Below are 20,069 nucleotides of genomic sequence, written 5' to 3'. Positions count from 1 at the left end.
AACCTAAATGTACCACATAAATGTGCCTAGTTGATGTCTTGGTACACCATCACACAGGCCTGTGAGGGAGGTAAAGTTATACCCCTCTATAATGGTAATGTTCATTTACCTTCAATGTCATAAACAATACAAGATATTTCACAGTCTGATTTATATTTAGACATTGACACTAAAACAAATAAGAAATATTAGGACACTTGATGAACAAAGATTTAGCTAGAAAGGTAGATTTGAGGGAATATCTAGAGGCAGTGGCATGGGAGAGGTGAAGGGATTTTGGAAGCGAATTTGTAAGCTGAAGGCACAGCCACTTGATGGAGTGACTAAAATCAACATTGGTCAAAGCTTCAGAATTGGAAGAGCATAGAGAGAAGGAGGGGGGGTGTAGGGGCCTGAGGAGGTAACTGATAGGGAGGGAGCGTTGGGGCTGGAGGAGGTGACAGAGATAGGACATGGTAAAGGACTAGCAGAGATTAATCCCGAAGTGTATGGGACTAGAGAAGCAGAGGACTATGTCTACAAAAAGTTCATTTTTGTTCTCACTAGCTTGAATAGTACATTCGGAATAAGAGGAGGCCATTCAGCCCCTCCAGTCTGGTCTATTCCATTAGCTCACTGCAGGCCTGTAGCTCAATCCCATCCCCCACCTTCTGTTCCTTCACCAGCCAGACTGGATTCTGTAATGGCATTCACGAAAGGAATCCTATTGTTGTCAGTTGTGTTGCAGATTGAATGACTGAATGAATGACTGAGTAAATGAAATGTAGTTCAGGTTTGTTCAGAAAAAATGTGCCCTGTCCTTTAAGCAACCAGAGTTTTAATAGACACCTCGAAGCCCAGGTAATTGAATACTCACCTGAATCTGTTATGCTGACCTACGGAGAATGAGGTTGTTTGGTGCAGTGGCAGTGCCCCTACATCTGGGCGAGGTCTGGGCTCAGGTCACAGCTGCTCCGAAGGTGTGTCATAACATATCTTGATTAAAAATAGCTAGACTGAGACTGTATCTTTTTAACAAAGATCAGCTGGTTTATACAGAATTAGGGCTTGAGGATGTGAGTAGAGCATCCTCCCTTTAGATACTGCAGGCCCTGACTCCAGCCTCACTGCCCTGGCATGTTCTCCATTGTGCGGTAGGAGTTGGGCACTGGGCATGTCGGTTTCCCACACCCGGGCGGAGTGAATCCTTACATTTATAGTGCATCAGACAACGTCTCAGTAGGCTTTACAGTCAATGAAATGATGTTGATGTTGTAATGGTGCTGTTTTAATGTAGAAACATGGCAGCCAAATGATTCACAGTAGGATCCAATTTACAAGCAGGTAATGATTGAATGATCTATTTTAGTTATGTTGTTTCAGAGATGAATATTAGCCAGAATCCTCCCTCCCTCTGCTCCAGCCCCCACTTACCTGCTCTTTCTTAAAGCAATGTCTTGGAATCTTCCACATTCCACTGTTGGTGTTGACCTGGTTCAGCATCTCCTCTGAAAGAGAACACAGTGTCCGAGCAGCACCCCCTCAGCACACCACTGGGGTAACGGTGCTTGGTCCTGGAGTGGGGCTTGAACTGGAATCTCGTGACTCGGAGACGGGAGTGCCACCAGCCAAGGCATTTCAGTTAAAGGGCCTCCTCTGAAGGCCCCTGTCTGTGAGGGTTGGGTTGTTCTTGCTGTGGGTCTTTACAAACTATCTGTCCAGGTCAACACAAAATCGATTAAATCCCACAGAGACATCCAGGTCTCTTTGAGGCATTCGGTGGTTCTGATAGTTGTATTTCCTGTCCAAGCATTTTACTCAGTTTCAAGTATCCTAACTTTATCCAAGAGGTTAAAATAATGATGTGTAGATTGTTCTGAGATATTGATGCTTTGGCAAGATGTGGAAACCGAAGGAGAGAGCGAGAAGAGAGCGAGGGAGAGGCAAACCCCAACGTTAAGATGGACCAGTGATAAGCAGCTTCTTGTTCTGCACCTGCTGCCTTTGGATTGGTTACAACACCACCTTCTGTTTTAACTTTGCAAATTTAATCCATGACCATTCACTGCTGCCAAAGAGTCAGTTACAGATCATCAAATTTTGCCTTAATTGGTGAAATTACCAAAATAGTTAACCCTTCTACCCCAGTGATTAAATAGTGATTCTGTACAGTTGATTTTACTTTTGTCTCTGGGTATCACTGACGTGGTATTACCTATCCCTAATTGACCAGAGGATTTGTCCCATTGCTCTCCCACAGTTGACATGCATTAAGCAAAGGTTGTATTAACCCTACACTGGGTGTGCAGCACTGTGGAGCTATTTAAAGTCAATGGCTGCTGTCAGTTAGTGGGTAATTCACTCCAGTTGATAATAGCAGCTTTATTAAAAGGTACTTTTGAAAGAGAAGAGCAAACATCAACCACATTGCTGTGGGTCTGGAGCCAAATGTAAGCCAGACTGGGTAAGGACCGTGGACCTCCCTCCCTAAAGGACATTAGTGACCAGATGGATTCTCTTCAACAATTGACAGTGGTTACATGGTCGCCATTGGACAAGCATTTTAATCCTAGATTTTTATTGAAATACAATGTCACCATTTGCTGTGGTGGGACTTGTTCTGGGGACATGGGTTCTGAATTACTCACCCCCCCCCCCCCAGTGACATTACCACCCAGCCCAGAAATGGACCTTCCTGAACAAGCTGCTGTGTAATTCCTGGAGCGCTCTTTTTATTTCCCAGGGAACATTCAGTGCATAGGGAGATGTAAAAACCTGCTCCCCACACTCCAGGAGAGATTGAACAGATTGTTGTCACACTATAGGTATTTAAAATTATCCCTCTCACCCAGTCCCAGCCAGTGATCGGGACATTGGTTTGTGTACACGTGTGGAAGGAGAACAGGTTTGGGCTCAGATGTGGTTCCTCTCAGGCACTTTAGCAGTTGCACTTGCCGTTCATGCCCAGCAGTGTGAGGGTTGGCATTTTGGTAAAATATTGAAGGCAGTTTAGCAAGCCCGTGCCCCTGGTGCCAAGATCCATTAAATGATGCAGTAAAGGAGCAAAAAGAGCTAAGGGTTTATGTTAACAAATTATTATAGGTGGCAGAACAGGTTGAGAAAGCAATTAACAAGGCACATGGCACCCTGTCCTTTATAAATAGTGGCATAGGAGGAAAAGCAATGTGTTTTACAATGAACCTTTTCACTGGCTTGGCCTCTAGTAGACCATTGTCTATTTTGGTTTGGGCACTTTAGGAAGGATGTAAGGCTATACAGAGAATGCCATTAGGATTTCTAAGAATGATCTGAGAGACAGCAGCTACATGGATAGATTGAAGAAGCCGGAACTCTTCTCCTTGCAGGGTAGTTTCATGAGAACTGTTCAAAGTTGAGAGATCAGGATGGAATAGAAAGTGGGAAACTACCCCTCCTGTTGGAAAGGTTAAGAACCAGAACTCATGGATTTGAGGTAATTAGTAAGAGCCCCAGAGACCACATGAGGAACAACATTTTTGCACAGTGAGTGGTTCCGATAGGGAATACTCTCTGAGAGAGTGCGATGGAGGGAGATTCTACTGTGGCTTTCAAAGCAGAATTGGATAATTATACAGAGAGGGTTTTGCAGGCTGTGGGGAAAATGCAGGAGTGTGGGATTTACGAGGTGGAGATTTGACCAGACAGTCTCCCAGAGATTAGCCATCTCCTGTACTGTAACTGTTAGATGTTTTTAGTGGGACTTACTGACCTGGGGAAAGGCACAAGTACATTTGGAGAAAAGGGAAGAGTCTGAGCTACAGTGACTGGCGAGGGCTCTTTAACACTGGCTGCAGCCTGTGCACTCGGAGTCCGCATGTGTTTACCTCGGTCTCTGTGATGAAAGTCGCCTCTTGCCCAGTGACGAACAGAGCTTCGTGTTTCACAGCTGGCTCGCCTTGCATCCACTGGGATAATACCAGTCGCCAGGCAACCCAGGGCTGCCTGGCAACCGGGCCTGGTAGAATAGCAGTGTTGTGTTGGAGTGTGCCAGTTTCCCCCCACCCCCACCCCCATCCCTCCCTCCACTTCTGCCCAGCCCTCTCCCCACTGTCACTGCAGCTACTGTTCCTGGGGCACAATGGAAAGTCTGTTAGATGCTGCAGCTCCCCCACCCCCGGCTGCACGTGGACATCTACTGCCCCCACCCCCAGAAACACCAAAAGCCACCTTCAAGAAAGCGGATTTCTCTGAGTTCCTTCAGGATCGTGGCGAAATGATGAGCTGTTGGCGGAACCTTCCCGATTCTGGTCTTTGTCCCTCACTCCGGCCGTTTCAGATTAGATGCTGAGTCGACTCCCTGCCCCTCCATCTCTCGGTGACTGTGGACATGACGGGGTTGGCTGTTTCAGACTGACATGAGGAGAAATTTCTTCACTCAAAGAACTGTGAATCTTTGGAATTCCCAACTGCAGAGAGTGGATGCTCGCTTGTTGAGTATATTCAAGACAGAGGTTGATAGAATTGTTGGTATTAGTGGAATGAAAGAAAATGGGGATGGTACAGACAGAGCTCAACAGAAGATTAGTCACAGTGGAAAGGTGGGGTAGGAATGAAGGGCTGAATGGCCCTCTCCATCAACCTGGTTAGAGGAGGAAGAGGGGCCATTCTCCCAGCATTTGGCAACATCAAGAGTAGTGACCATCTGTGGGATTTTGCTGTTGAATTAAAGAGGTTTACTTTGTAATAGTACACTATCAAAGAGAATGTTTTATTCTTTTATCACCCATCACAGCCCATGGACATTCTAAAATGTAGTACAATTGAAGAACTCCTTGAAATGTAAGCACTGTTGTAAGAAAGGTAGCAGCCAGTTTACAGACAGCAAGATCCCACAAACAACAACATATTAAATGACCAGAACATCATGGTTATTTCTGTGCAATGTTGGTTGAGCGATGAATATTGACTTGGTCCTTGGTGGAGGTGGGGATGTAGTCCTCACCCTCTGTTCAGATTAGAGGCCTTGGAATTTTTAACACCTGTAGAGGAGCCTTAGTTTAACCTCTCCTCCAAACCATGGCACCTCAAGGGGCTGCTCTCCCTCAGCACTGCACCAGGCGTTCACTCCAGACTGAATCCTTGGAGTGGGCCTCAAACCAACACCCTACTGACACCGAGGGGAGATCACTCACCCCTGAGCTACAATGGACACTGCTAATGATTTTGAGGTGGCAATCTCTGTGCGAGATGTTCCATTTCTTTCAAGTTGGAGGTGATCTCTTCACTGTCCCTTACCATCAGCCCTTGCTCAGTGATTGGGTGAAAGCTCCCAGAGCAGCTCCACACCACTGCCTCTGAATAGCCGGGTACGCAAGTTTAGGGTGACTGGGGAAAGATATAAAAGGCACCTAAAGGACAACATTTTCACACAGAGGGTGGGGCATGTATAGAATGAGCTCCCGGAGGAAGTGGTAGAGACTGGTACAATTATAATGTTTAAAAGGCATCTGGATGTATATGAACAGAAAGAGTTTAGAGGCAGGTGGGCCAAATACTGGCAAATGGGACTAGATTTAATTCGGATATCTGGTCAGCATAGATGGGTTGAACCAAAGGGTCTGTTTCCATGCTGTACATCTCTATGACTATATGAGTAGCGTGTTAGTGACGATGGGAGAAGGGGAACATCACCCAAACAGCATCCCTAAGGGAGAATCACAATAAATGTTTGAAAAGTCTGCCACACAAAATATTACATCATTCCATAACACACATGTGAGCTCAAGTGGGAAGGTTATGGTACTGGACAGACAGACACTGGGAGCTGCCATTTTGTTTCTTCCTTTGCTATTGTGATATTCTGCTTATTGAGGGCGTGATCTGGGCACTTCCACAGAGGCATTTATTGGCAAAGTATTTTCACTGAAGGAGTGTTGGAGTGTAGTCCAGGGCTCCCACAATAAAATGTGGGCCACTTAGTTTCAGTTGGAGTTGGCCCGATGAGTTTGATTGGACCAACATTGAATCGGTCTTGTTTCTTCTCCTTGTTCCTTCAACTGGACGACAGATACTGTTGCCCAGGTTGGCATCATAAGGATCAGAATGTGCTAGTTCCTGTCTGAATTATGCCAGGCTTCAGAGAAGGGCATTGGCATGTCAGTCTCTCTGGGTCAGAGCTCCTTTCCTGGGCAGTTCCTTCCCACCAACTTCCCAAGTGTGTCCTTTGAAGATTGTAAACAGACTGAGTTTGGGAAAGTGGGATTTAGCTTCTGAGACTGTGCCACTTCCCCAGGACTTTCACACGTTGAAGTCTCTTTTGTCCTGATCGCTTGGAACTGGGTGAGGTATTGAGTACATTGTTCCTACCCAAGGTAGTGTGTATTTCAGCAGAGATTCTGTACCTGACGGGAGCAGGTGAAGGGTATGTATGATTTCCTAGCCTCAGTGTTTCTAACAGGCTGCTGTTAGACAAGAGTTGGGGGCGAGATGGAGAGTGGTGAAGGGTGGTTTCTGATCTGGAGGTGACAATTGACTTCATTGTGTCTGAGCTGTGTCAGGGGACAGCTGTCAGCCCTGAGTTTGAGTGTATTTCCTTTGTGTTGTGTTTCATTAAATGTTGATGATGGTGGATCATGTGGCAGTTATTCCTTGGGCTGACAGAGTTCAGTTTACAAGCTCCGATTAACTGATGGAAAAATAGAATGGCATTGGTCAAGAGACTGACAACTTTACAGAGTCAAAATTGACCCCAGTTTCATATTCCCTCAACAATGCAGCCCATTCCTCCAGCCCCTAGCTCGTTCACTTCAATTCCCATTCCCCTCATCCTCCAACTCTCCTATCTCACAGTATTTTAGTATTGGGCCTCTGTTAATGCAAGATTTTGGAGAGATGTTAATGCTTTTTTTATTCACTTATATGATATGGACGTTGATGGCTGGCCCAGCATTTAGTCCCCAACTCTAGTTGCCCCTTGAGAAAGTGGGGGTGAGCTGCTGCCTTGAACCACTGCAGTCCATGTGCTATAGATAGACACACAATGCCTTTAGTGGGGAGTTCCAGGTGTTTGACCCATTGACAGTGAAGGAATAGCGATATATTTCCAAGTCAGGGTGGTATATGGCTTCGAAGGGATCTTGCAGGGGGTATTGTTCCCATGTATCTGCTGCCCTTGTCCTTCTAGATGGAAATGACTATGAGTTTGGAAGGGGCTGTCTGAGAATCTCTTTGGTAAATTCCTGCAGTGCATCTTGTAGATAGTAGTAGTCGTAGTCGCAATGTATACTCAGCTTGTGGTGGCTGAGGAAGTAGATGTTGAAGGTATTGGATATGTTGATCTCAGATTGGGACACACAGGAATGTTGGGTGGGTCAGCAGGAAAATGCCAACAGAAGTTCTTGATGGGAAAGAATGCATGGACAGGTGGAGAAGAAAATGGAGCTTAAAGGGGAGTTAAGAGAAGATCATTCAGCCCATCCAATCTATTCCACCACTCAATGAGATAAGACATATCTGTACTTTACCATCCAGACATGCTGAAACCTTTAATCTCCTTATCTAACAATCTCAGACTTCGGAGACCTTGTGGACTCTGCAAACATAATGGGTATTTAAAGTCGTACAGCATGGAAACAGACCCTTGGGTCCACGCTAACCAAAATCTCAAACTAAACTAGTTCCACCTGCCTGCACTTTGCTTATATCCATCCAAACCTTTCCTATTCATGTATCTTTCCAAATAGCCTTCTAAACATTGTAACTGTACCCTCACCCACCACTTCGTCTAGTAGTTCATTCCACACATAAACCACTCACTGTTTAAAAAAAATTGCACCCCATGTCTTTTACTTAAACTGTTTTCCTCTCCCATTTAAAAATATGCCCGGCTACAGATGCTGGAAATCAAAGTCTAAATTAGAGTGGAGCTGGAAAAGCACAGCCGGTCAGGCAGCATCAGGAATTCCTGATGGGGGCTTTAGCCCGAAACGTTGATTTTCCTGCTCCTCGGATGCTGCCTGATTGGCTGTGCTTTTCCAGCACCACTCTAATCTAAACTTAAAAATATACCCCCTGCCTTGAAATCCCCCACATCTACCATTCACCAGATATCTCTTTGACTTTATAAACCTATATGAGTTCATCTCTCAATCTTCTATACTCCATGAAAAAATTCCCAGCCTATCCAGCTTGTTCTCTAACTCAAAGCATCTATATCCGGCAACATCCTGGTAAATCTCTTCTGAACCCTCTTCAGTTAATAACATCCTTCTGATAACTAGGAGACTATAACCGGGCACAGTACTCCAGAAGAGGCCGCCTGTACAACCTCGACGTAACATCCCAACTCCTATACTCAGATCTGAGCAATGAAGGCATGCATGCTAAACAGCTTCTTTATCACCCCAGCCAAATGTGATGCAAACTTCAAACATTTGCGTAAAGATTTGTAGCTCAGGTGCTGGTTGCCGTGGTTATATTCACCAAGCTGGAAAGTTGATTTGCAGACATTTCCAGGTCAGATCTTCAGTGCTTTGAAGCCTCCTGTAAAGCACTGTTGTACTGTGTCTTATGGCATTTATTTGGTTCCGTTCCTGCTGCTTCTGGTTGTCGGTTCCAGTAGTTTGTTGTAATGGACGGAATATTGGGTCGAGGTCAATGTGCTTGGTAATGGAGTTAGTGGATGAGTGCCATTCTAGAGATTCTCTGGCTGTCCTCTGTGAAGGATGATGGGGCTTATGCTCGAAATGTCGAATTCTCTATTCCTGAGATGCTGCCTGGCCTGCTGTGCTTTGACCAGCAACACATTTGCAGCTGTGATCTCCAGCATCTGCAGACCTCATTTTTTACCTGTCCTCTGTGTAGCCTGTCCTATGATCATCGTTGTCCCAGTTGAATTTGTGGTCCCTGTCATCTGTGTGTATGGCTACTAGGGACATCTGGTTGTGGTGTTACTAGTTGGGTGTTCATTAATGTGGATTGCGAGTTGTCTGCCTCTTTGCTCTATGGAGTGTTCGGTCTTTGTGTGGAATCTTGTAAATTACATTTGTCTTGCACATGATGGGTATTGTGTCTTTTGTACTGGTGAGTTATCTGAGCGTGGTTGTCGGTTTATGGGCTGGCATGAATCTGAGTACTCAAAGACCTCTGGCTATTAGTTCCAAGATTTTTTTGGTAACATATAAAGTAGCGTAGCTAGTGTGTTAGGTTGTGGCATGTCCTCTTTGTTGTTTATCTGCTAGACCTAGCACTGCAACCATCAAAGAATTATGTACCTGAACCCTGAGGTATCTCTGTTCTGTAAGACTAGCCAAGGCCGTACCTCTATTTGTAGAAGCCTTGTCTTTGTTTGTTTTATCAAAATGCAATACTTCACATTTATCCAAATTAAACTCCATTTGCCACCTCTTTGGCCCATTGACCCAATTGATCTGGTGGACAGTTTTCCAGATTTTCCTTCTTATGCTGGGAGGAAATGCTTCCTGGCAAGCCCCACCTCCCAGTGGCCTGGCTCATGTTTAAAGGTTCTGCACTTGCCCCCCCAGTGGAAATAGTTTTTTCCCTCGCTTACACTCTACCCAATCCTGTCCTATGATCATCTTAATTGCATCAATGAGATCATCCCTTAAGCTTCAAAAGTCCAAAGAGTACAAGTCAAGGCAGTGCAAACTTACCTTGGAGGTTAACTTAATCCAGACTTGAACCGACAGTCACTGCTGTCATTGTTAAATAACGTCAGTTACCGGTTTGAGTATCCCTGATGCACAAAAGCCTTCCAATCGCACACCAGGAAAAAGATTAAAGAATTGTAAAATAATTAATGGCTGATTCTCTCTGCACTCTGCCTTCTAATTGTATTTCAAAAGCTTTTATTTGTAATCAAGTGCATAATTGCACTGTTTCCAGGAATGTGTTTACCAGTTTGAACTGTGGGAAATAAAGCACAAGTCCGGCAGGGATGAAATCAATTCTCAGTAACGTGTTGGGAGAAGTTGTGATTTACATTGTTGTGATCCACAGTCTTACCTGCATGCTCCATGTTGTGAACCTTGGGGATCTGGGGCCAGTCTGGTGGTGTTGCCTCAGGACTTTTGAGTGGGACCTATGCTTGAGACTAATTCATTGCAGTTATCCTGGGGTCACAAACTCGACACCAAGTCACAGATTATACCAAACTAAAACTGACAATGAAATCCAAAGTGGTAACTCAGTCTTGGCCAAAGTCTGTACATTGTACTCCATTCCATCAGCTATTATTCAGATGGTGTGCAGTGATATTTGTGAGAAGGTGATATGGGCATCTTTGTGTGTGATGTTAATATATCAAAGGACAACTGGACTGTCACAAAGTTATAGAATTGTTACAGCATGGAAAGGGGTCCTTCAGTCCTTCATGCCTGCACCAGTCATCAAACATCCATCTATTCCAATCCCATTTTCCAGCACATGCCCCATAACCTTCTATGCTATATCTCTGTGAAGCCTAATAATTGACGTATCCAGCTAACACAGAACATCAAACAATAGAATTGGCAGCATTGCAATGTCCTGTTAAAACAGGAGACTACAACGTCTGCTCGAACTGGACAGTATTTTGGTCAGATCCACCTTAATGGCCATGCCCATTCTAGTCACCAGCAATAAGACCAGAATGGAAGGCATATTAGAGTGTTGCAGGTTGAGCAGCAGTCTCTTGGTTCCTAGATGCATTATGTTGAGGGTCTGTGTCTGTGTAATGCCACCAATCCCCTGGTCACTGTCTGATAATGATCAGGACCGTTCACAATCTTGCTGCCTGTTTGACATGACCTAATCTTCAGATCCCAAACCATCTCCTTCAGCAAGAATACCTACTTTGTAACCTTGCCAGTCTCAGTCCCTGCATTGGCTCATCATTTTTATTTCCACAGGGGTGAGTATTGTGGGCCCAGCAGATGTTACCCATCCTGAACTGTTCTTCAGGAGATGGTAATGAACTGCTGCAGTCCATCTGCTGTGGGAAATCCCATAATGCTGTTGGGACCTAGTCTGTGCTAACATTTATTGTATGAAGAACTGTTGAAGACATTGGGTCTGTACTTTATAGGGTTTAGAAAGATGAGGGGGATCTGATTTGAAGCTTACAGAATACTAAGAGGTCTGTATAGAGTGAATATGGAGAAGATGTTTCCATTAGTAAGAGAGATGCAGACTCAACAGCACAGCCTCTGAATGAAGGGACAACCCTTTAAAAGTGAAATGGGGTAGTTTCTTCAGGCAGAGGGTGGTTAATCTGTGGAACACGTCGCCACCGAGGGATGTAGAGGCCAAGTCATTGAATGTATTTAAGACAGAGATGGATAGGTTCTTGATTAATAAGAGGATCAAGGGTTACAGGGTTAAGGCAGGAGAATGGGGGTTGAGAAACTTATCAATCATGATCGTTCTGCTCCAATATCTTATGTCTAGATTAGAGTGATGCTGGAAAAGCACAGCAGGTCAGGCAGCATCAGAAGAGCAGGAAAATCGACGTTTTGGGCAAAAGCCCTTCATCCGCCCTTCATCCAATATCTTATGGTCTATCCATGTTTTTCCCAATATTGTTACCAATAGACTTGACTGTTTCAATGGTTTCCAGGCTCGTGTCTTGTTCCCACCTTCCATAACGGTCGGTTGATCCAAAAGTTTACCTGTTATATCTTTAGTTCATACCAAGTCCCATTTTCCCATTTACCCATTCCCTCTCAGCCTATGGAGTTGTATAGGCTGCTCGTCCAGCAATGCTTCAATTTTTAAACTCTGCTCCTGTTTTTCTTCTCGTTCTTTATCCCATCACCACCTCCCTATCTCTTAACCTATTTGAGTCTGTAACCCACTAAGATGTCTGCACTGCTTCAATTTTGGCCTCTTGTGCACCTCCATTTTCTATCCCTTGCCGTTGGCAACTGTGCTTTCAACTGCTCGAGCCCAGGCTCAGGGATTTCCTCCATAACCGTTTCCATCTCTGTCTCCTCGTTTTGGCTAACTCTCTGAGCTAGCTTTTTGTTGTCTGCCCTATGTTGTCATTTGTGGCTCATGTCAAATTTGCTGTGTCAGTCATTCCTGCAAAACTTCCTGGGTTATTTATTGCATTAAAGAGGGTCCACAAATGCAAGTTATCAATATTTGTTCTGATGCGTGGATTGCAGGATTTCATAGCAGAAGCTAAGCTAGAAACTCTAGTCACTTACGATGTTTCTGTAACAACTTAATGATGGGGTAATGGCAAGTAGAGGATCAAGGAGGTAGACTGTCACCTGTGTGTGGGGAAAGGAATGAAATTCAGGTCCAGGCAGTGAGGCAGGAGTAGGCCTCACCACCAATGTATCTGCATTTTCCATGCTCCATTTTCTAATCCATAGCCTCTATTTCTATTGATGCCCAGGACTGTAACCCATTGATCAGCATGGCCAGGAAAGGAAAGGCCTTTCCATTATGAATAGAATTTGAATCCAATTCCCAGGCAATCACCCACATGCAAGTTCCCAACAATAAATGGTAAACTGAGGGAAAAAGAAGACTTTGTGACTGAAGGGTTAAAAATAGAGACGCGCACAGTTGTGATTTCCTTAATCTGAGTCACTGCACCTGGGAGGAAGTGAGTTTTTGTGGTAATTTTTTTGGTGTTTTTTTTTAATAAAACAAAACCAGAACTGCAACTACACCAGAAGGTCTGCAGACCCTCGGTGCTCAAGTGAAAAAGCCAGAATCAGAAAATGCCAGTAACTAAAGTGATCCACTTAGTTGCATCTTGACTGTAAGATCACAAGAGCAGCTTTAGGCCCTTTGGCCTATCAATTTGTGGGCGGCACAGTGGTTAGCACTACTGCCTCACAGCGCCTGTGACCCGGGTTCAATTCCCGCCTCAGGCGACTGACTGTGTGGAGTTTGCACATTCTCCCTGTGTCTGCGTGGGTTTCCTCCGGGTGCTCCGGTTTCCTCCCACAGTCCAAAGATGTGCGGGTCAGGTGAATTGGCCATGCTAAATTACCCATAGTGTTAGGTAAGGGGTAAATGTAGGGGTATGGGTGGGTTGCACTTCGGCGGGTCGGTGTGGACTTGTTGGGCCGAAGGGCCTGTTTCCACACTGTAAGTAATCTAATCTAATCTAAATCGGTTCTGCTATTCGATCAAAGCAGATGTATTTCTCAACCTCATCCTCCTGCCTTCTCTCCATGACCTTTGATCCCCTTATTAATCAAGAACCGTGTGGGCGGCACGGTGTCACAGTGGTTAGCACTGCTGCCTCACAGCGCCAGGGACCCAGGTTCAATTCCCGCCTCAGGCAACTGTGTGTGTGGAGTTTGCACATTCTCCCCGTGTCTGCGTGGGTTTCCTCCCACAGTCCAAAAATGTGCGGGTTAGGTGAATTGGCCATGCTAAACTGCTCATAGTGTAAGGTGTAGGGGAATGGGTCTGGATGGGTTGCTCTTCAGAGGGTTGGTATGGACTTGTTGGGCCAAAGGGCCTGTTTCCATACTGTAGGTAATCTAATCCAACCTATCTATCTCTGTCTTAAAGACACCAAGTGACTTGGCCTCCACAGCTCTCTGCAGCAATGAGTTCCACAGATTCACCACCCTCTGGGTGAAGAAATTCCTCCTCATCTCAGTTCTAAAGAGTCGCTCTTTCACTCTGAGGCTGTGCCATCATGTCCTAGTCTCTCCTCCTATTGGAAACATCATCTCCATGTCCACTCTATCCACATCTCTCAGTATGCTCTAAGTTTCAGTCAGATCCCCCACCCCATCCTTCTAAACTCTGAGTACAGACCAGAGTCCTCAACCATTCCTCAAATGACAAGCTCTTCATCCCCAGTAACATTCTTGTAAATCTCCTCTGGACTCCCACCAATTTTACCATATCCTTCCTTACATACTGAGCCCAAAATTGCTACAATATTCCAAAGTCTGACCAGAGCCTTATTAAGCCTCAGCTGTATATCCCTGCTCTTGTACTCTAGACCTCTTGAAATGAATGATAATGTTCCATTTGCCTTCCTAACTGTAACTGAACCTGCATGTTAACCTTGAGATAATCCTGAACAAGGGCTCCTGAGTCTCTTTGTGTTCAGATTTCCAAAGCCTTTCCCCATTTTGAAAATAGTCTACCCTTTATTCTTCCTGCATAGTGCATAACCTCACACTTTCCCATGCCCTATTCCATCTGCCACTTTCAGCTCTCAAGGTCCAAACTGGTCAGCACCATCACCCACATGGCATCATATTGGGTGCTGCTTCATGCACTCATCAGCATGAACTATTTCAGGCCTTACACCCTAATATCCCATTGCTGACTTTGGGATCTTGTTGTGTGCAATTTGGAAACCAGGTTTTTTAATATGGCAGCTGCTAAACTTTAAGTGTATTTCATTGGCTGGAAACAATTTGGGCTATCTTGGGGTGGGGGGAAGGTGCTATATAAATGTAAATTTGTCTCTAGTGGTGAACAATAACTGCTGACAAATGACTCGGTTAAGAATGTTCCATCACCACAAGCACCGTACCACAGAACCCAGGAAATGCCAATTGTGGGGCACTTCCTGGCACTGCCTACTGGGGAGCTGGTTTTGAGAGCTGGACAGATGCTGGAAATCTGAAACAAAAACCATGTTGCAGAAATGAAATTGCTGCCAAATCTCAGCAGGCCTGGCAGTATCTATAAAAAAAGAAATCAGAGTTAACATTTCAGAAGGATCACTGGACCCAAAACACTAACTCTGATTTCTCTCCACAGCTGCTGCCAGACCTGTTGAGCTTTTCCAGTGATTTCTGGTCGTTTTAGTCTGTGAAATCTGGGCTTGCCAGCTCAGGCTGCAACCCAGCATCTATGATTTCCATGAAAGCAGAGCTCACTGTCTGTCTGCAGTAAGTTTTTTAAAAATCACACAAGCAGTACCCTGAAAGCTAGAGCTTCCAAATGAACCTGTTGGACTATAACCTGGTGTTGTGTGATTTTTAACTTTGTCCACCCCGGTCCGACACCAGATCCTCCACATTATGTCTGCAGTAATACAAGGCATCAGTGTTGGAAATCCTCTGACCATCTCTCTGTCTGCCTTCTGGGTCCAATTCTACAAAACCTGGTTACTTCACGAGAGCATTTGGACAGCACCTATTACCTACATTCAGAGCACAATGTTAAAAACACAAGCCCTGGTCATTTGGCAGTGTCATAGGGCTGAGGATGATTTCCCTTTGGTGGGAGAAAGGGTGGGGAGGGGAAGGTGGTGTTTCACCGTGGTTGAATGGCTCTGGGATTACTGAGTTGATCTTCTTTCCCAGCTCCGTGTGGGGTGTGGGCTGGATGTGGTGTTCTGGGCAGTTGGGCGCTGTACTAATCCTCCCCTCCTTGTCTCTAACAGGGGGAGAAAAACAATGGCTTTGACATCCTTTACCATAACATGAAACACGGACAGATCTCCGTGAAAGAGCTGGCTGACTTTGTGAGGGAAAGGTGAGTGTGCTCCCTGCTTCCTCCTCCTCCTCCGGTATTCCTACCCTGGGAGCTGCCGTTACAGGGATCCCCCGCTATCCAAAAGGAGAGCTTTCCATGAAACCTTTCGTAAGCCGAAATGGCGTAAAGCAAAGAAGCAATTACCATTAACTTAGACGGGAAAAAGTTTTGAACATTCCCAAAAAATAACCAAACAAGTAACACACAAAACCTAAAATAACACCAACATGTAGTAAAAGCAGAAATGATATGATAAATACACAACAATATACAATGGTAATAATAGATGTAGAATCAGGAAGGCAGTGAGCACACTGGAAAGCTGAGGGGTAGTGGTGGTGATTGTATGTTAGACTGAGTCATTGGAGATTTGGGTGTTGGGTGGTACATGAGACTAGGGTGTAGGAGAGAGAGGAAGAGGGTCATTTATTAATACTTCCAAAAAGGTGCTTGGTGGTGTCAGTCTTGCTGTGCGTGCTTTTCATAAAAATAGGTCTTCAGTAAAAGTGAATTGGTGTAAAGCGAGCGTTTGAAAAGCGGGTGATATCTGTAGTTCTGTTGGTGTTAAACCCTGTCAGCTCTGGTTCCTGCAGGGATGGGGCTGAGAGAGGCAGACACCATAAGGATCCCACAATGCTTTCACATTCACACCTCCTGTAAATGTGGCACGATTTCCTTCACGGGGTGAATCCCTGGGACTGTGCAATTCAGGCGGAGTCACTGGGTAAGGATCTCTCCCACCCCAGGGGAGGTGGTGTGTGTCAGTGTGGACCGGGCGGGGGTAGACAGTGAGAGTAGAGTGTGGAGTGGGCTGGGCTCTGGGATGCTGCCTGTGTAGATCATGAGTTAGTTGAGCTGATGGTTGAGGTGGGTTGACTGATTGGCCCTCCATTTTCTGAATTAGTGGTGCTGGAAGAGCTCAGCAGTTCAGGCAGCATCCAAAGTGCAGCGAAATCGATGTTTCGGGCAAAAGCCCTTCATCAGGAATAAAGGCAGTGAGCCTGAAGTGTGGAGAGATAAGCTAGAGGGGGGTGGGGGTGGGGAGAAAGTAGCATAGAGTACAATGGGTGAATGGGGGAGGGGATGAAGGTAATAGGTCAGGGAGGAGAGGGTGGAGTGGATAGGTGGAAAAGGAGATAGGCAGGTAGGACAAGTCCGGACAAGTCATGGGGACAGTGCTAAGCCAGAAGTTTGGAACTAGGGTGAGGTGGGGGAAGGGGAAATGAGGAAGCTGTTGAAGTCCACATTGATGCCCTGGGGTCGAAGTGTTCCAAGGCAGAAGATGAGGCGTTCTTCCTCCAGGCATCTGGTGGTGAGGGAGCGGCGATGAAGGAGACCCAGGACCTCCATGTCCTCGACAGAGTGGGAGGGGGAGTTGAAATGTTGGGCCATGGGGCGGTGTGGTTGATTGGTGCGGGTATCCCAGAGATGTTCCCTAAAGCGCTCTGCTAGGAGGCGCCCAGTCTCCCCAGCATAGAGGAGACTGCATCAGGAGCAATGGATACAATAAATGATATTAGTGGATGTGCAGGTAAAACTTTGATGGATGTGGAAGGCTCCTTTAGGGCCTTGGATAGAGGTGAGGGAGGAGGTGACCTGATTGGCCCTCCATGTTCGAACTACATCAACTCATTTAAGATTGTCTCCATTCATTAACTGCTAAGATTCTGGCCCGCAGTATTTTATTTTTGATTAATTTTAGTGTTTACACTTTGCTGTCTCATTTTGCAGAGCTCTGATTGAAGAAACGTATTCAAAATCAATGTCCAAGTTGTCAAAGATGGTGAGCAACAGTTCACTGGGGTAAGTGCCGTATGAGACAGGAGTCTATTGCTGCTTCTATCTGGGCTGGAGTTGACCCCAGCGCTCTCGGGCTGAGATGTCAATGTTGCATTCTCTTCAACCAATTGACTCTCCCATTTCCTAAATGCCCAGATTCTCAGAGCATTACAGGGGCTGGGGTAACATTGACAGCTGCTTCCTCATTTGGTGAGCTGATGGAGGATTGTCAGAGCTGGAAGTGTCTGGACAGTGTGGATTGAGCTGCAGTATCAGTGTTCGCACGGTTTCTTTCAACCCTAAAGTGACCACACCAGAAGAGGCTTGTTGAGTCAACAATTGGAAGTTTAGTGCAGGCGGCAACTATTTACAGATTATGTGAACAGGGTCTACGTTACAACAGAGACAGTTAGGAGCAGATTACCCTCAGGTCTGTTTCCCACAGGATCCTTCTTTATTCTAGACAAGTGACATGACCCACTTGCAAAAGTGCACAAGTCTCCGTACTCCCTGAATGTCATGAAAGTTAAAGATATAGTCAAAGTTAGCAAAGTCCTTAATTTAATCTCTCTGGATTTGTGTAAATCGAGAACACTGATCAAGTTTCTTTACTTCTATATAAAAAAACAATTCTAACCACCCAAGGAAAACACCCCCTCAGTGAGGGGTCACCTGGTCACCTGAGGGGTCACTCAGTGAGGGGTCACCTGGCCTCACACTAAAGTTCTTTGGTCAGTTGGTAGAGCTATAATGGATTTCTTTTTATTGTATTTCAGTATTCTCTCTGCTATTTTCTTTATTTAAGATCTTCCTCGGTCCCATAAATAGTCTGCTAACATTGCTCATTTGTTGATTTACCATGGGCTCCCTAAACCCAAGACTTACACCATTTTCTGCTTCTGGACTTTACTGTGGGGATCTTTCTCTAGCCCTGGCTGCTTTGGACGCTGTTATCAACAGCAGTTCTACTAAGATGGACCCTTTCCTTCTCAACCTTCACTTAACCGGATCTGTCCTTCTGTGATATTAGACTCTTGTTGATAGCAACAGCTTTCTCCCTTTTTGTTTTCCTCAAACACAGGACTGTCTGTCTCCAAGGGATTAATAGCCGCCTTAACGTACACATAAGGAATTAAGCTTCCAGAAACTCCTCACCATACTCCATCTCCATTTCATTCTTAAGTTCTATGTCTTACCCCTTCTGAATGCACAGTCTAGAAAGAAAGATCAAAGTCAAACTATACATTGCTCTTCAAGTTAGAACCTGCAAACTATACATTGAACTTACAAACTATACATTGCTCTTCAAGTTAGAACCTGAGTTTCCAAATAAATGCAATAAAAATATATCGTAAATTTTCATCATAATTTATAAATGCAGATAATCTGGAGGTTTCACTAGTTTCCTCCAATCACAATCTCTTCAGAGTTGGACAATGATAATTTGTTGGGTGGGTGATAATTGAATTATTTTGTCTTCCCAACAACCTGATTTTATAGTTCCCTTTCAACTGGATAACCTTTTAGCCTTTTTGTCATTCTTTTACAGAGGATGGCCCTGATTTAAGTCTCTCCTTTTTCCAGCTTCCTGCTATAGCGGATGATTTTTTTTCCTCATTGTGCAGTGCTTTGGATCGTTGCATGTTACTTGCCTTCTCTCTTGTTAGTGGTATCTCTTACAGAGTTGTATGCACTGTTCCTTCATTCTGTGTCGGTGGAACCCATTCTGTCCATAACAAACAAAAACACAAATTGCTGGAGAAACTCTAAGTCTGTAAACACCTGTCTCAAACCCAGTCAACATTTTGAGTCTCTTCTTTAGAACTAGCCACTGGACTTGAAAATGGACTAATTTAATTTATTCCAGCACTTCCTGTTTTAGCTTGTTTCAGGATCTCTATACTTTTTTTATTTTAATTCATTTTGTCTACAGATCTGAGCTGAAGTGGTAGGGCTTTTTATTTCAATTTCTGGAATATTTTGGGATTGCTCCTCTCTCAGCAATTCAAATAGTGCGTGAAACAAAGATGTCACTTCCTCATCTGTGCAAGCTGGAGATGAATTCTTACTAAGTGAGGTACTCCACCTTCGTCTTGACTCACAGGGGTACAGGCTCCCTGCACACACCCCCCACCCCCCTACACACACACACACACACACACACACACACACACACACACACACACACACACAGTCTCCTGTTATACACACACACACACACTGTCTCCTGTTATACACACACACACACACTGTCTCCTGTTACACACACACACATACCAACTGACTCTCACTGGGGTCCCCATTGAAGTGAAGTCTGGTTTGTTGATGAGGTAGCTGGCTGCAGTGAGAGCTCGGAGCTTCTAGCTATGGCAGCAGTATCCAATCAGATCCACATCTTAATTTTTAATTTTCGTCTTTTCGAGTGAGCAATTTTAAAAAAAAATTGTTTTATTTTATGCTTTGAATCACTCCAACCTCGCTGTCTGCTTGGATTATAGGCTCAACCTGGACTTGGGACTATAGCTGCTGACCACCACCTTGTGATGCAGCAGCCTGTCTGTCTGCCCGAAAGCTGCAGGTTTCTCCTGTTCTGTCAGCTCTGCAATGCTTTCTCTGTGTCTGTCTAGAGTATTCTTCTGTGTTGAGTGATATCAGAATGTCTGTGGGGTTCACTGTCTTCAGCAATTGGCAGTGTCTGTATCTTCTGAATCATCAGCTTGTGTTTTTTTTACCCTTCCCTGTTGTAAAGTGTAACTTCCTTAAATTGACCATTTTAGTAACAGCAGCGAGCCCTGCTATAGACTGAATTGTAGCAGAAAGCTGATATTGCAGCATAGCACAGCTCACCATGTTGCGTTTCT

At 44.9% G+C, this 20,069-nt stretch overlaps 1 protein-coding gene across 4 annotated transcripts in view; it reads left to right on the top strand.

The window, feature by feature from the left end:
• Positions 1 to 20,069, top strand: part of LOC132828955 (F-BAR domain only protein 2-like) — a 69,787-nt gene that overhangs the window by 9,537 nt on the left and 40,181 nt on the right. For all 4 annotated transcript variants that reach the window (XM_060846178.1, XM_060846179.1, XM_060846177.1 and 1 more), the window contains exons 2-3: positions 15,338 to 15,429; positions 17,161 to 17,232. In XM_060846178.1, coding sequence (XP_060702161.1) covers positions 15,338 to 15,429; positions 17,161 to 17,232 — 164 coding nt within the window. The remainder of the gene's footprint in view (positions 1 to 15,337; positions 15,430 to 17,160; positions 17,233 to 20,069) is intronic.

The sequence above is a fragment of the Hemiscyllium ocellatum genome, chromosome 28 (assembly GCF_020745735.1).
Source record: "Hemiscyllium ocellatum isolate sHemOce1 chromosome 28, sHemOce1.pat.X.cur, whole genome shotgun sequence".
NCBI classification, from domain to species: domain Eukaryota; kingdom Metazoa; phylum Chordata; class Chondrichthyes; order Orectolobiformes; family Hemiscylliidae; genus Hemiscyllium; species Hemiscyllium ocellatum.
This window is presented reverse-complemented; position numbering and strand designations above follow the sequence as displayed.